The following is a 15,322-nucleotide window of genomic DNA, read 5'->3' on the forward strand; positions in this document are numbered from 1 at the left end:
TTTTCCTCTACTTCTTTTGTATGTTTGTCACACTCTTGTGACTCACTATTTCAGGGGTGCCTTGATAGTCGAAGCAGACTTTGTGATGTTGAAGCTAGAGAGGTGAGCAGAGTAAGTCTGATTCCCTGAAAGGACTTCTCTGTTAACATCCACCCCTTGGCGCTCATATGACTTTATGCTGTTGCGAGCGCCGTAAAACCTCTACTAAAACTAAACTGATTAAAACGTCTTTTGCAATAATAATATTGGTATATGTAATTAGTTCATAACGCATATTTTCAAAAGCCCATCACTCCTGTGGGGGGTTGGCGGATGCTCTTTTGTAGTTTGCTTCTTCTTTCCTATTAAACATCTATCTTCCTTATCTCTCCTCCTTTTTTTTTGTGGGTTACTCTCTTGTAACACCTCTAATGTTCCGCACTTATATGACCTTGCTGTGTTGCAAGTGCCGTAAAACACTTACTAAAACTAAAACATCACTTCCTTACTTTTAATTGTACAGCCATAAAACTAACATCGAAAGACACACCATAAAAAGGGTAATATAAAAGTCATAGTTTTGTAACCCCAAAAAGGCTTCACAAAAATGTCCTTTTCATAATCCCATGCTCCATGTCTGTCTCATGAGGAGCATACCGGTACAATACTGCAGCCTGTTAAGTGCAGACTGCTTTTATTCACATATTCTGTCTGTGCCAATTGCCATATGACCATGTGTATATGGATGTAACTTTTTAAAAATATGGTTAAGTGTCCTAAACATACTTATAACATCCCGTTAGCTGGAACAGAAGTGGCACCCACTACTTTGTGTTGAAAGTCCAACCTCTTACCAATGGACTAGAACGATGTTCCCTTGTGTTTTGTTCTTAATCTGCGTGTGTATGTGTGTGTGTGTGTGTGCGTGCGCGCGCGACAATGTAGTATAGTCCAAAATAATCTGTATTTATAGAAATAGTGATCCTCTGTCTTTCAGGTAACAGCAAACTTTGGACCTAAATTCCGGTATCCCCCAAAAGGTGTCGACTACAAGCCAGTAAGTGTCCTAGGATTTATAATTTATACTTACACATGCATGTATTCAACACGGCAAAGCTTCAACATTGTTTGCTTTTGTCTGGCCTGGGTTTTTGATGAGAGTAGTGGACATCAGCTACAACCAGCCTGTCCTTCTCAAAAAAATTGTTGAGCATGTGACGAAAGGCTACATAACTACTGTGGGTACATGATATTTAATTTAAGAAATAATCCTTTTTTTAATCCCATGGGGTAATTTGGGGTACAATTCTTAATGTAATACCGACTTACAATAATTCATCAATGCCATGCTATACACAGTATCACACTAATACAGACAATCTCACAAAGGCGCCATTTCTTGGTTGGTGTACCTTGAGCAAAGATACGGACTAGTGACCTTCCACCGACATAATTATGCTTGTTATTATTCTTACCTTTAGCTCACTAGATTCACTGCTACTACAGCCTCCTCTGTATGCTTGCAGCAGTGTAAGGAGGAGGTAGAAAAGCATTCGTTAAAAAGTTCCAGTGTGGTAATTTCTTCATACTGCTCTTCCAGGGGTTCCTTTTCTTGTGTTTGATGGATGTGGTTTTCAGAGTGCTCAGTTGGCTTAATTTAATATAATTTTGAAGACCTATGTATTTAATGCTAAAGGGCTATAGTGACCTTTCAATTTGGAGAAAAAAAAAATTCTTTGTAACTGTAATCTTATCCTTGAAGAAATTCATGAAAAGTTTGATTGTCATGCAGAATCAGAATCCTTGCCAAGAATCATTGACTGTATTCTTTCTTTCTCATCTTTATATTTTTGTGGTGCCAGCCATACTGAGTGTAATAAACGCTTATAAATACTGTGCAGTTGAAAGTGTAAAGGTTGAGAGCCCTATAAAAAACTATACTTGTTGTGTGTAATAAATTAATTCCAGCCAGAAACCCAGGAAACTCTTTTTAGTAAAAGGTAGAGAACCTTTGTGAAAAACATCATGGGAGGCAGCCCCTCCAAAGATGCAGAATCCATTCTCCAGAAGAAATGTTTACTTAAGTCCATAAAAAGGCCTACCTGTTGGTTGAAGAAATTGAGGTCTTGCAGAGAGAAATGGAAAAGCGGCTACTCTGTACTTGAGCCATGAACTCCTTCTTCTTTTTTTTTCAGCAACATCCAGCATCATAATGGGACTATTGTCCATAAAGGAAAGATCAGATTTGTAACCCTCTTTTTGGTCCTTGTTTCCAGATTTCAGCGGCTGCAGAGCAAGCCCATGTGGAATACGCCTTGGCAGACATTATGTATCACGTAGAGAATGAAGACAATATACCAGACTTCCTATGATGAGATTTACCTAGGAATCTTGCTGTTTTCATGATATCAGAGACTGAATGGCAATCAATGACAGAGAATTCACGATGTACACATGTGACCATTTATTCTTCATAAGCCTTCCTTTGTCACTAGTGTTTTTCATTAGTATATTTCACTGTGGATGTGGCATTTTTCATATTCTCTTCCTATTTACACTTGTATCCTTACATGAATTCATAAGCCTTTGGTATGATATGGAAAACAGTCGCTATTGTCTTATACTCATTTTTGTGTTCGCGTGATTAGCCCTTTTGGCCCCTGTGCCCTCGAGCCTACAGGACCTGAGTTGTGCGTTTTGTGCACAGAAGGGTAAAGTTATTCACCCTCAAGTGTGTGCTTGGGACTTGACCTATTGGGTTAATGATAATCACTACCTCTTTCTTCTCTATGTTTTTGTTTGTTTGGGTTTTCTTTAGTTCAAAATGTGTTCTTTTTTATCGGTCATTAGTTTTTGTGTTGTGCATGTATAAATATTGGATTGGCAACAACTCAGAATTCAAATAAAGTCTTAAATCTATTAAATGTCCCAGAAAGAAAGGAAAAGATTATGAGGCTCAAACTCATTCCATGACCTTTTTTTGATTTGTAGAAATTATAACTTATAAGGATATGTGTGAACAAAAATGTAAACTTTTCCTCAAAATGTTGCTTTTTTTAATGCGATAATATCACCTTTTGTGAAGGACTTTTACTACCCTGTTGTTGCCTTTAACGGGGAGACACCACAGCATCTTTGGTGTATTTGTAAAAGCCTTCACTTTACACTCAAAAGACAATTATGATTTCCACATGGGGAATTATATGTATGTTATCAGAAATCTTTGTCCTTCTTCTGGGACGTATTCCTCGGAGGGTTAGCCCCGACAAGCAGGGTGAAAGCAGCCTGGCCTCCTGAAGTGTTGGCTTAACTGTGTTCACAAAGGCATAAGACACTTATTACTTATAACAAAGTTTTTATACAAACTTTTTATCTTATTTCTTACCTTGCAGCGAAATGAGTGTAACCTTGTTCAATTGGAAATGTCTCTGCATATTTCACACAATTTTTATAGAATTTTCATCTTGTTTACACTTTTCCAGAGGTATACCCACTGGTAACAAGACTGTTCTAGTTGTAATGTCAAATTCAAGTCTGGTTTTGACGTGTTGCAGATCATCATTTGTACTTTTGATAGATTATTGTCTTGTTTATTGTTGTGTTTATTATAGTGCATTGTTCATGTGTAATCTGGATGCTTGTGAAAAACAACAACCTCTTTCATCAGAGGATTTGATCATTGTGACTGTACCAACTTTCATATGATTCACTGATATTAAAGTCAATGCTTTTTAAAGTTTATTTTGAGAAAAAGCCCCACCTTAAACGTTCTCTTTGGATTTGGTGAATAAAAATCTTCTACTCTTTATATATTGGATATAGCTATTTCTGGTTGTGAGTATTTTGTTGCTGTTGTTTGGTCTGTTGTCGTCAGCACAAATCAAGCTTTCTATTATATTCTTCCTTTGCCGTTTATACAAATCTGTTCACGAAATACACTGCCATGCCAACATAAAACAGACCCATGATCGAGAGCTCAACATCTGAAGTGGTAAAGCTTCCATAACATTGAGTCGGCTATTAAATTAAGTTGGATGTGCGTATGTTAGAATTTTCACCACAATTGTGAAACATTTGGTTTGAACGAGTAAAGAAAAGCACATTACCATTATTTTGTGCTGTAAAAGAGGACAGGTAAACAGAAAAAAAAACAGAGAAGAGAGAAAAGAGGTAGTGCCTACTAGGGACGCCCTCCAACCATCCGCTGAGTACAATAAAGAAGAACGTGTATAAAGCTTGCGGTGTGAGTACACTGCTGTGTCTGTAAGTGAGTGACATGTGGACAACGTTTTCTCACCAAAGGAAAGAGAACGTCAACAGTTTCAGGAAAACTCGTGGAACATCTTCTTTGCAAGACAAGATTATTAACAGGCGTACCGGAAACAACGTTATTGTGGGGCTCTCGCGGTATTTCAACTGCCCTCGCACCACAGACTCGGATGCTAAGGACGTCACTGGGATAAAAGGGAAAATACTAGCACAGATGATCTGTTGAAAACAAGAAAATAAAACGAGTGGAAAAAGACAGAACCATGCTAATGCTACGTATGTACATGTACAAGGATACCGGCAACCATCTATGACATCCACAAAGATAATGTTTAGTAACTTAGTAGAGCCATGGTCACATTAAAGACTAGACTCAACAGACTTAACGCTTGCTTGTTTAACAAATTCAAGATCAACAAGTCTGCGATGAGTGTGTGTGTGTGTGCGTGTGTGTGTGTGTGTGTGTGTGTGTGTGTGTACAAGAACGCGCTGTGAATGATATTTATCTGTTATTTAGTGGCGTCCAAAAGAAAGTTGAAAATGTAATCTCTCAATCTTCGTGTTAAAGCCTTGCACTACCCACCCACGCAGTACCTATACCAATTTAAAGCTAAATGAAATCTGCATCATATGACTGATTAACCCTATCCGTACGTCGTGTTTTACAATTGTATCCATACGACGTGGAAACCACTTTCCAAAGAGGAAATTTACTCGTTAATCCGATTTGTACACTTTGCATAGCAGTCTATCAAAATGATTTTTTGAGAAATACTGAAAGTTTCAAAGAGATCTTCGTACGAGAAGTACAGTGGAACTCGGATTTAACGAGCTCGGATTCAACGAGAACTCGGATTCAACGAGAGGAGATAGATTCCCCGTTTTTTTTCTTCTTTAAAATCAATCAAAATAACCCGGATTCAACGAGCACTTAAATCAGCAAGCTTGGATTCGACGATGTCGCTTCCAGGGGAAACAGCCCCCACAGACGTGGCTTCGCTCATTTTTCTCCCAGAAAGAACTTTATCTATTCCCGGAAACCTTCCATTGCACCTGCATCGTGAACTATTGTTCACTTAGCCGATTGAATGCGACCAATCAGCGGCCTTTTTTCATACCAACACATGCGTTGTTGGCAGACGCACATGTATATTCTGGCGCGTGTCGGGGTCGGATGGGTGGCCTGAACACATGTGACTGTGTCGGGGAGGGGGGGGGGGGGCACCAGCGGTACGTACGGGCGTTGAACGTTGCAGATACAAACGCGTCAGTCTTTTTTCCCCTCAGGAACTGATCATTATTATATAAGCTAGGCCCTAGTATTGACGTAGATCTACGTAATGAATTGAGCGCTGGTCAATGGAATTAAAAGTTGCCGTGTGCTAGGCTCTACACAGCAACACAACTTTTTGGCAAACATTCGAGATGACACAGGGGTGCAATTGAACGAATTAGTCTTTTTTTTACACCGCTCATAATGTGCAGGCTTTTCAGACACTACTTGTTACTCCTCTTTACACATTATGTGCTCAGTGTCTGTAATAATCTACATAAAACCTCATATTTGCTATAACGAACACTCGGATTCAACGAGGTTTTAGGTCCGGCCCGGCGACCTCGTTGAATCCGAGTTCCACTGTATTCTAAAATGTGAAGAATACAACCCCGGTAGTACAAAATTAACCCCAGGGCGCACCGTTGTAGGATAGTTCATCTATGATTAGAGACGACGATTAGAGGTATGGTCACTCAAAATTGACCTTGTGGGTGGTTGGCGGGTGCTCTGGTGTGGTTTGCTTCTTCTTTCCAATCAAACATATCGTCCTTATCTCCCCTCTTTCTTTTTTATGTTTGTTACTCTCTTGTAGCACCTCTAATCTTCTGGCGCTCACATGCAGTTGCGAGCGCCGAAAAACCTCTATTAAGACAAACAAAATTGACCTTAAAATCAGGCTTAGCAAAACTGCGGAATCAAAGAAACGTGGAAGTGTCTTTGCGTGTGTATTGAGGTGCATCAACGTTGTTGGAATGGACATGTATTGAATATCGAATGAGAAGAAATATCATTGTCTCTGCAGTGAACAATATCTTCTGATATGTTCAAATAGATTGGAAAGCAAAGCAGTCACAAATAGCACGCAAAGCATGGACTTACCATTACACGCGCTCATTAGTACAATTTAGTTTTTGTTTAGGAGCAATTAGTTTCGTATAGAGCACGAAACCTTATTTGCACATGGACTGTGTTGGGTTAAATTTCGAACATAATCATCTGTTAATGAGGAGTAGAGACCACGAAACTTCCATATTTTTGGATGGTCAGGGGTGGAAAGAACAAAACCGCCTTCGTTAGAATCACCGGATGGCTTGGTTTACTATTACTACGGTTTAGTGGACAACATTGCGCAAGTGCTAAAACGTCATGTCTTACCTTTATTTTCGTCATGGTGTCATTCAAGTAGACTTTCCATGCAAAGCAAAGCACTTTCTCACAGGGCCAATGCCACTAGACAATTCTTGGAAAACCAAATCGGATCAAAGTTGGAGTGGTCGCCAGTAAGTAGCCCCGATATGAATCCTACAGTTATGTGAAGTCCCTTGAAATAGTAGATAAAGAAAAGCGACTTTGTTCCCAATTCAGACCTTTTGTTTGCTACTCTATCTGGGATGAAATGACAGATAAATTATGTCCAAAATTTAATAGAATCGATTCCCAAAGGGTTCGTGCTTTACACAAAACCAGTTACACCTAGGCAAAATAACAATGAGCACATTTATGTCAAGTCCAAGTTTTGCGTGATATTTGTGATTGCTGTGTTCCGTTTTGTTTGAAACTATCGTAATAAAATATTGTTTACTGCAGAGACTACATTCTCCATTCTTTGGGAATGCAATGTAGGCTATCATGTCTATCCTATCAATAAAATGTATTCTCCTCAATGCACGTGGTAAGATGATTTTACGTTTATTTGATTTCGCACAATTTTGCCACGCCTAATTTTTAACGGTCAATTTTGAGTGAGTGACCATACCTCGGTTGTCCCTAAACATGAATGAAATACTAATGAGTCAGAAGATGCGGAATTCATTTAGCTTTAAATTGGTATACTGCGTGATTGGATAGTGCAAGGCAATAACACGATGATTGTGAGATTAGATTTTCAAGTTTCCTTTGGAAGCCATTGTTCATCAAAACTCCTCAGAAAGTAGAAAGACTTTATGGAAGCATTGGGCACATTCACACGACAACCACGTTCGTCCGGGAAATTGGTCTCTCTATTTAGAGGAGGAGAAAGAAACTGCTAAGGGGTTGTATAAGATCAAGAAAAAGAAAAGCAGCGAAGACGGAAATAATTACAATGTAGTATCAGAAGAGTATAGCAAGTCAAGATGCAAAAGAGAGCAAATCTATAGTCCTTGCCTTGTCCTCAATCGGCATTTTCTTTCAATGTCATGCAATGGCCTACATTAATATATAATAAAGCCACACACATTATAACAGCACAGTCACGCGCACCATAATCGTTAATGACGGAGCGGAGCCCGTGTTCCATCTAACAACGTTGCTTGTAATGACATGGTTACATGTGCCTGTTTTCGAGTACATATGACAGTTCCATTCAGAGAGTGTACTCATAATGTAGTTGCAAAAATATACAATACATGTATATGAACGCCGTGTTATCTTAAACGACGAAGATGGTATTTAAGTGTTTACTGGACCGAAAGTGGACGGCCCACGTTTAAATCCACTTTGTACACCTTTGAACTTCATGCTCGTAGTCCCGAGCATCTTCACAGTTCTTTCACACTTGACCCGGCATATAATTTTCTTTATTTCGACTTTTTTTTTTTGGGGGGGGGGGTATCCAGGATGATCTCTGTCTGTGTTGAGGACGTTTCTAACCGGGTTGGTCTACAATTCTATAGTCAAGGTGATAAGAGGCAAACAAAGCATTATTGTATGGGATCGCGCGTGATACCGGGAGAACTTTTATCCTGAAGACCAGGTCTACTGACTACACTACTACATGAGATAAAACTGAGCGGGAATGTTTTACAGTCCCATTAACGCAAGTGAGATCACGTAGGAGACATCCCACTTTGACTTTGACCATGCCTGCCGGGAGCAACCAAGTGCAACCAAGGGCTGAGTGGTGTACCAGCCTAACAGGAAGGAGGAGATATAATTTGATAGAGTAGACTTTCCCACGCATGCATTAAACTCTTGTCTTTTGCGCGTGAGAGCAAAAGCCTAACTGTTCTTCCAAAGACGTCGGCCACGTATGAGATGTGCTGCGGACTGAGACCAGTGCAAGGCTTCAGCGGGTGGTTGAAGCATGCCACTAGTACAGTAGTAGGTTCTCTCTCTCTCTCTCTCTCTCTCTCTCTCTCTCTCTCTCTCTCTCTCTCTCTCTCTCTCTCTCTCTCTCTCTCTCTCTGTGTGTGTCTGTCTCCCTTTCTCTCTCTGTCTCTCTCTGTCTCTCTCTCTGATGTTTCTGTCTCTCTCTCTGATGTTTCTGTCTCTCTCTCTCTCTCTCTCTGATGTTTCTGTCTGTCTTATTTTTCCCCTGCACTAAATGACCTCTGTTGTGTCGATGTGCTTCTCTTTACTCAAACTCGAAAAACAAAGCTTCAATGCTGGTTACGAATGGGTGATAAAGAATTCCCATCTGTCTGGACAACTCACAATGGTACAGTTGGTTATGAACTGGATCAGCGGGTGGACGTTTGATTTTCACCGTTGTATAAGTATCGTTCGCCGACCACACAATACCCACATAATTAACCGATCTGTGTGAGTCCAGTTGGATATCTATATAATAGTAATAGGATATCGTCTGCTGGCCGCGCAATGCCTATGTATAACTAACATAACCTAGATCTTCTATAGGTGATAAGAAACAGATGCTAAGACAAGTAAAATGATACCTGTTGCCTAGAATCTACTAGACTATTTGTTTCATAGTGCTACCATGGAAAAATAAAAGAGGGGTGGAGTTGGGGTTGAGGAATTGTTGATTGATATACAATAGAAAATTGTGTTTCGTGGGGGGGGGGGGAGTAAAACTAAAGGTGAGAGACTTGGAGAGCGACAACACTACAAGCCGTGGAGAATAGAAATTCAGAAGATTTGTCAAGAAGATTATAAGTTTTAAAAAACGTTCAAAGTTAAGCTCTGTTCCGACTACCACTTGATCTACCAACAATTTGTCATGAGAATAAGATTAAATAAATAATGCAAAACCTTTCACAGGTTAGATATTTTGGTGGCCCTAAAAAGGACCGTTAAAAAAAAGTTTAGACTTATTGGGGTTCCGCCATCTGGGCTTCCTCCAGAGTAAGCTTCAGTTCCCTGAACTCGAAGTGAAGAAATTTAAACTGGCCTACAGTAACCTAGCGGTATATATTTTATAACTGATTTATTGTGCAGAGTTGGTCAGGGAGACTTCGGCAAACTCTGGGTGTCTTCATTAGGGGGAAACGGACGTCTAAAAACTGCACAGAGCGAAGAGAGCCGGGACGGACTCAAGAATGGAGTCTCTGTCCTCTGGCTCAATCTCCTCTGGCCAAGTTCCGGCTTCTTCTTGGGTTTCCGGGAAGTCTTTCTCTTTGCTTCCGCTCTCGTTGAAAAGCCAAAAAAGATCTAGATCTAGATGGGATGATGCTCTATCTTCCTCTAAGCTCGCAAAAGATTGCAGCGAGCTAGAACAATCGGCGCACGCATACGTGCCATCAGAAGCAGACGAATCGGATGTGGATTCTTGAGCCTCTACTTCTCCCTTTGACACGTCCGTATCGACACCATCCTGAGAATCCTGTTTTCGCCGACCGGTGGAATAATGGCGTGTCGATACAAGTCTTCATCGGAGCTCGTGTTCTGTGGCTTTCCCAAAACCTCTTCAGGGTCACGACAGACTTCCGGCTCCTTGATTTCCTCCTCTAGATCCAGAGTTTCGTCTACGGTGGTGCAACACCTGCAGCAAAGCACCCAATTTTTCATGTTCTTCCAAACTCTTGAGAACGGCATACTTCCCTCTCTTCTCCTGTTACCTTAGGCTTGGCCTTTCTCCTGTTACCATCGGACCTCCGGGACGCAGCGAGAACAGGTGGGATAGGCTACCATTGAAACATTGTACATTAAAATTAGAATCTAAAGTACAACCCACACAGGAGTGACAGTTTTTAGCGCGTACCTTGAGAATAGATCTAGGCCTAGTACGCCTACCGTCTCTTCCCTTCCGTTTGGTTCTTTCAACGTGTGCATCGTCTCTTAACCTTTTTTCTGTCTCAATAAATCCCTGTTTCACTTCCTGATTGCAGAGACTTCAATATTAAATTGTTGCTTGATCTTCCAATGTCTTGCTGTCAAGCCTGTCTTTACCTTATTTTGTTTCAATGTAAAATCATGACGGCTGATTTTGGTTTAGGGCACATAGTAAACAATGTATTTTTATCTTATACATTTTAATCATGAAAATCATCTTAGATCTAAATAGTTTGACACCTTCTTCCTATCATCAGTAAGTGTAAGCAATTTTCTTTGCTAAAAAATGTGTTGATCTGTTTTCGATTTAAGCTGCAATCACTGTGCAAAAACCAAACCAGACAGATTATTTCAAGTAGGTTCTTCAATCGTTGGCCATATTTTGTTAGGAGCATAAAAAAGGATAACAATAACTTCAAAGAGAAATAAAAAGAGCAGGCCATACCAGAACCCTTGACAAGCACCCACTCATACACCCGCTAAAACAATACGATAGAACCTTGACAGACTTGACTCCGGTCATGTTTCAGTCGGACCTGCCAAAAAAGTGCAGTTTGCAATGTAAGTTGTAAAAGGGGTAGACAGAACCAGGCTACCTTAATAGTAATACTAACTTATAATAGCAAAAGAATGATTAACTTCTCTTTCTCCCTGTCTCTCTGCCCCCCCCCCCCCCCCTCTCTCTCTCTCTCTCTCTCTCTCTCTCTCTCTCTCTCTCTCTCTCTCTCTCTCTCTTCCTTTTTTAATATTAAGTCCAGACGAACAGACAAATGTCATTCATGAATAAATTTATAGCTTCTGGGAGTGTACTTTAATGTTCGAGCAAAGAAAGTGAAAGCCATTGATTTTTACCTCAGCAGTAAAAAAAGCTAGTTCGCCGGTTTCCCAGCTGCTTCCAGTGAGCAGATATTATGTATGGCTCTTTTCGTCTATGCAGACGGTCAATTTAGCTTAAGATGGTCTCAAGGTTGTCTTCATGCAGCTTCTTTCATGGCTAATTCTTCCTATATTTGAAGTAAGCGAAGACTCTGTCGCAGTGCTTGCATGTCAGTGTCGTAGATCGAAGCTCTGTATTTTCGCTGTTTTCCTTTCGTCGTTGGCGCTTCTCAGCCTGGTTGTTTCTAAGGCTGCTCTCTAGCATTATAGTTATAGTTCTTTCCTTTATCATTTTCCTCTATGTTTTCCTGTCCTCAGCTATTTCTTCCCAGATGTTAACATCTACCCCAAGCTCAGATAAGCTGTTTTTGCAGGTGTCCTTGTACCTCAATTTTGGTCTTCCTCTTGGTCTCTTTCCCTGGGCAAGTTCTCCATAGAGATTAAGTTGCTTCGGAATCCGGTTGTCGTCCATTCTCTTGCCATGGCCAAGCCATCTCAATCTTTTTAAACTTAGGATAGTTGTCATGCTCTGGAGGTTTGCCCTTGCCAATACTTCAACACTTATAACCTTGTCACGCCACGAAATGCCTAAGATCTTGCGGCAGCATCTGAGATGGAAAATGTCGAGACGCTTTTCTTGTCTGCTGTACAATGTCTGTGTTTCAGATCCTTAAAGGAGTGTGCTGAGGACACATGCTTCGTAAATCTTGATCTTTGTTTTGATGGTTAATCTTTTGTTTTCCTATGCTCGTTTTGTCAGCCTTCCAAAAGTGGTTGCTGTTTTCCCTATCCTGGTGTTGATCTCATAATCAAGTAATGTAGCAGAGCTGATGGTAGACCCCAGGTAACAGAACTTGTCCACTGTCTCAAGTTCCTTGTCGTTCAGCCATATGTGGCTCTGCTCTGCACCTTCTTGGGTAAGGATAACTGCTTTCTTAACACTGATGACCAAGCTAAAGACCTTCCATGCTGTTGATAGGCAGTCCATCATGGTTTGTAGGGTTGATTCACTGTGAGCAACAAGAGCAGCACCATCGGCGAAGAGAAGGTCTCGTACTGTTGTTTTGTTAATCTTGGTCTTGGCCTTGAGTCGAGCGAGATTGAAGAGCGACCCATCAGTTGTCCAGTGGAGGAAGACATCTCCTGGTGACTCTTTGAATGCGTGTTGCAGTAAGACAGCAAAATAAATGCTAAAAAGGGTTGATGCTAAGACACAACCTTGCTTTACTCCGATATTGATGTTGAAACTGTTTGATGTTGAACCGTCAAACTGAATGGTGGCCTTCATATCTTCGTGGAATGAGATGATGAGCTGTAGCAGTATTGGGGGACAGCCAATTTTTCCAAGCACCATGTACAGTCCTGATCTACTGACTGTATCAAAAGCCTTTACCAGATCGACGAACGCAGTATGTAATGGCAGTTGTTGTTCCCTGCATTTTTCTTGTAGTTGACGAATAAAAAAGATCATGTCCATTGTTGAGCGGTTTGATCTGAAACCGCATTGGTTCTCTGGTAGGACTCTTTCTGCTAGTGCGCAGAGTGACATTGTGATCTTGTTGTGTGTCAGAATCATCCAAATGCGACACTTGTGCCCACCCCTTCTTATTCCTTCCGTCTTAAATTCTCTTTCTAACACACAACCTTAGATGGCATCTCAGTACATGATGTGCCCTACCTACCAACCCATCCCTTTAGGTGTCTCTTTCTGCATCTTGCAGTGACATTTGGCCTTCGTCCTAGGTCCAAGATCTGCTACATGTATGATGTACTTCTATACGTCTGTCTTGGCAAGGTAGACAGAAGTCTAAACAATTCAAGAGCATCACATTTCCATCACTCAATCTAATCCCCATCACAGGAGGACGAACATTTTGAGTTCCGTTTTCAAAATGGAACAGAAATCCAGCAATCTATGTTCTCTCGTAACACATACAGGAATAAGGTGTGCTCTACAAATTGTAGAGTCTATAAATTCTACTTTCAGACATGGATGCTTAAGGGGGGGGGGGGGGGGGGGGGGGTGGTTCTTATGCCGCTTATTACTGGACCGAATTTTACCAAACTACACATATAACAAGCATAGTAAGGAGGCTTAAAATCCGCAATCAAATTTGAGAGGGTGGCGCCCCCCCCCCCCCCCCCCTTAATATGCACTATATGATGCAACCTATCATTATTACTGATACATGTACTAATAGTACAGTACTGTTTGCACATAATATATGAGAAGCTGGGATGCAAACCCCACAATATCCATTTCGCATTTGGAGAAAATCAGCGTTTAAAAAATGCGTAAACGTAAAAATGCATTAAAATACGATTTTCGGGCGGCTTTTATGAAGGATGTGTTGAGTTTTGGCCGAAAACACATTGTGCATCTGATTGCCGGTAACAATGTGCATTTATAGTATAGCCGAGAAAATCTCAATTTTTTTTCTTCAAAGTGTCGCTTAGCGCGTTTTACATCTCACCCCCTCTTATGAATAGCACAAGGAAAATCCACTGATGTCGGGGAGGGGGGGGGTGTTGTTGTTGTCATTTTCTGGGTTAATGTCCCAGCATGATGCCTTGCAGGTCTGCTTTAGTCCATCTAGGTCACGTACAGAAAAAAAACAGCGCTTCCAGTCTTTGTGAGAGTTAGAGCTAGAAAAAATAGCCCACAATGGAAGAACCAGCGATATCAGGATGTCAACCATGGAAAAACCAGCGATGTCAAGCACACATTTCTTTGTTGCGTCCCTTCTGACCAACCAGTGACTATATTTCAGTCCAGAGAAAAATGACGAAATGGTATAGGTTTAACGCCCCTGTCAACACTATTAGGTTATTTATTTAAGAGGTGAGACCTCCGAGTTTAACGTCCATCCCCGAAAGGACCGAGCCAAACAGGAAATTCATGTAAAGTGACTTTCCTAAGTCAAGGACACAACGTTAGCCTGAGCTGAGGCTCGAACCCCTGCACTGGTCTTATATATATATATTTATGCGCTGCTAAACGGAAAAATCATTCATCGAGCAGCCATGTTACGCTAACCCTTGCTTTTTTTTCGAAGAACTTGAGCTGCTTAAACATCTCAGCAAACGATCTGTACAATCGTGGCAGCGGTCGTTCTACTCCTTTAATATCTACTCTCTAAATGATGAAACAGTACACATGTAGGCTGTTACGAGACAGTCAGCAAAAAGGGTGGAGACGATGTGGCCAGCATGCTGCTACATTACTTTCTACACATTCTGCCAACTAAAGTGACTTGTGCGCAGGCCAGAACAAGAAATGGACGGTGATCTGGTTTCTCTATCATGTTGTTGTCCACCAGGAAAGGTAGGAAAAAAGTGAAAATCTCGTTTCTAGAGAGAGGCCACAGCTACATAGAATGTGACAGAGACATAGCAGTGGTGAATGAGAAGGTCACTGTAGATATGCCAGCCAGTTGGGCGGAGCAATTCAAGACAGCTCTTCGGAAACCCTCTCTGCTTCACATAGTATTCCAGAATGTGTCAGAAAACTTTAAACTGTACTACCGTGTCTCCTGCCTTATAACTTATACCCACTCGACCTCTGCTTGAAATCTGCATACGGGCCCACCCACAGCTAATGCAGTATAGGGAGAGCTAAAATGGTTCGTTTCACACCGTGATCACTGTGAAGCCGGTGTAAAAGAAGCGCACTGCAAAACTCCAGCCCCTGAAACCCCATAAGAGCCCGCTGACCATCAAAGCTGCCTAATATGCAGACATGAAGGTCTTTATTAAGGTGCTCTCGCCCGACAGCTTTTCTCTGAATTGTCCCATTTTGGAGGACCAAGTACATGTACACACAAAAGTCAGATGACTCAAGAGTCGTCATCCAAAAATGAGTATTAAATCAAATAAAAATAAACATAGTAATAATATTACAAAATGGCAAGCCATTTTTATGTTCGAATC

General features: G+C 41.0%; 1 protein-coding gene across 2 annotated transcripts in view; it reads left to right on the plus strand.

Moving 5' to 3' along the window:
• Positions 1-3,796, plus strand: part of LOC101853226 (set1/Ash2 histone methyltransferase complex subunit ASH2) — a gene marked incomplete in the record, with an annotated part of 112,975 nt that extends 109,179 nt beyond the window's left edge. For both annotated transcript variants that reach the window (XM_035968204.1, XM_035968205.1), the window contains 2 exon segments: positions 977-1,036; positions 2,256-3,796. In XM_035968204.1, coding sequence (XP_035824097.1) covers positions 977-1,036; positions 2,256-2,351 — 156 coding nt within the window.
• Positions 3,797-15,322: the final 11,526 nt, after the last annotated feature.

This window comes from Aplysia californica, unplaced genomic scaffold, assembly GCF_000002075.1.
Source record: "Aplysia californica isolate F4 #8 unplaced genomic scaffold, AplCal3.0 scaffold00046, whole genome shotgun sequence".
NCBI classification, from domain to species: domain Eukaryota; kingdom Metazoa; phylum Mollusca; class Gastropoda; order Aplysiida; family Aplysiidae; genus Aplysia; species Aplysia californica.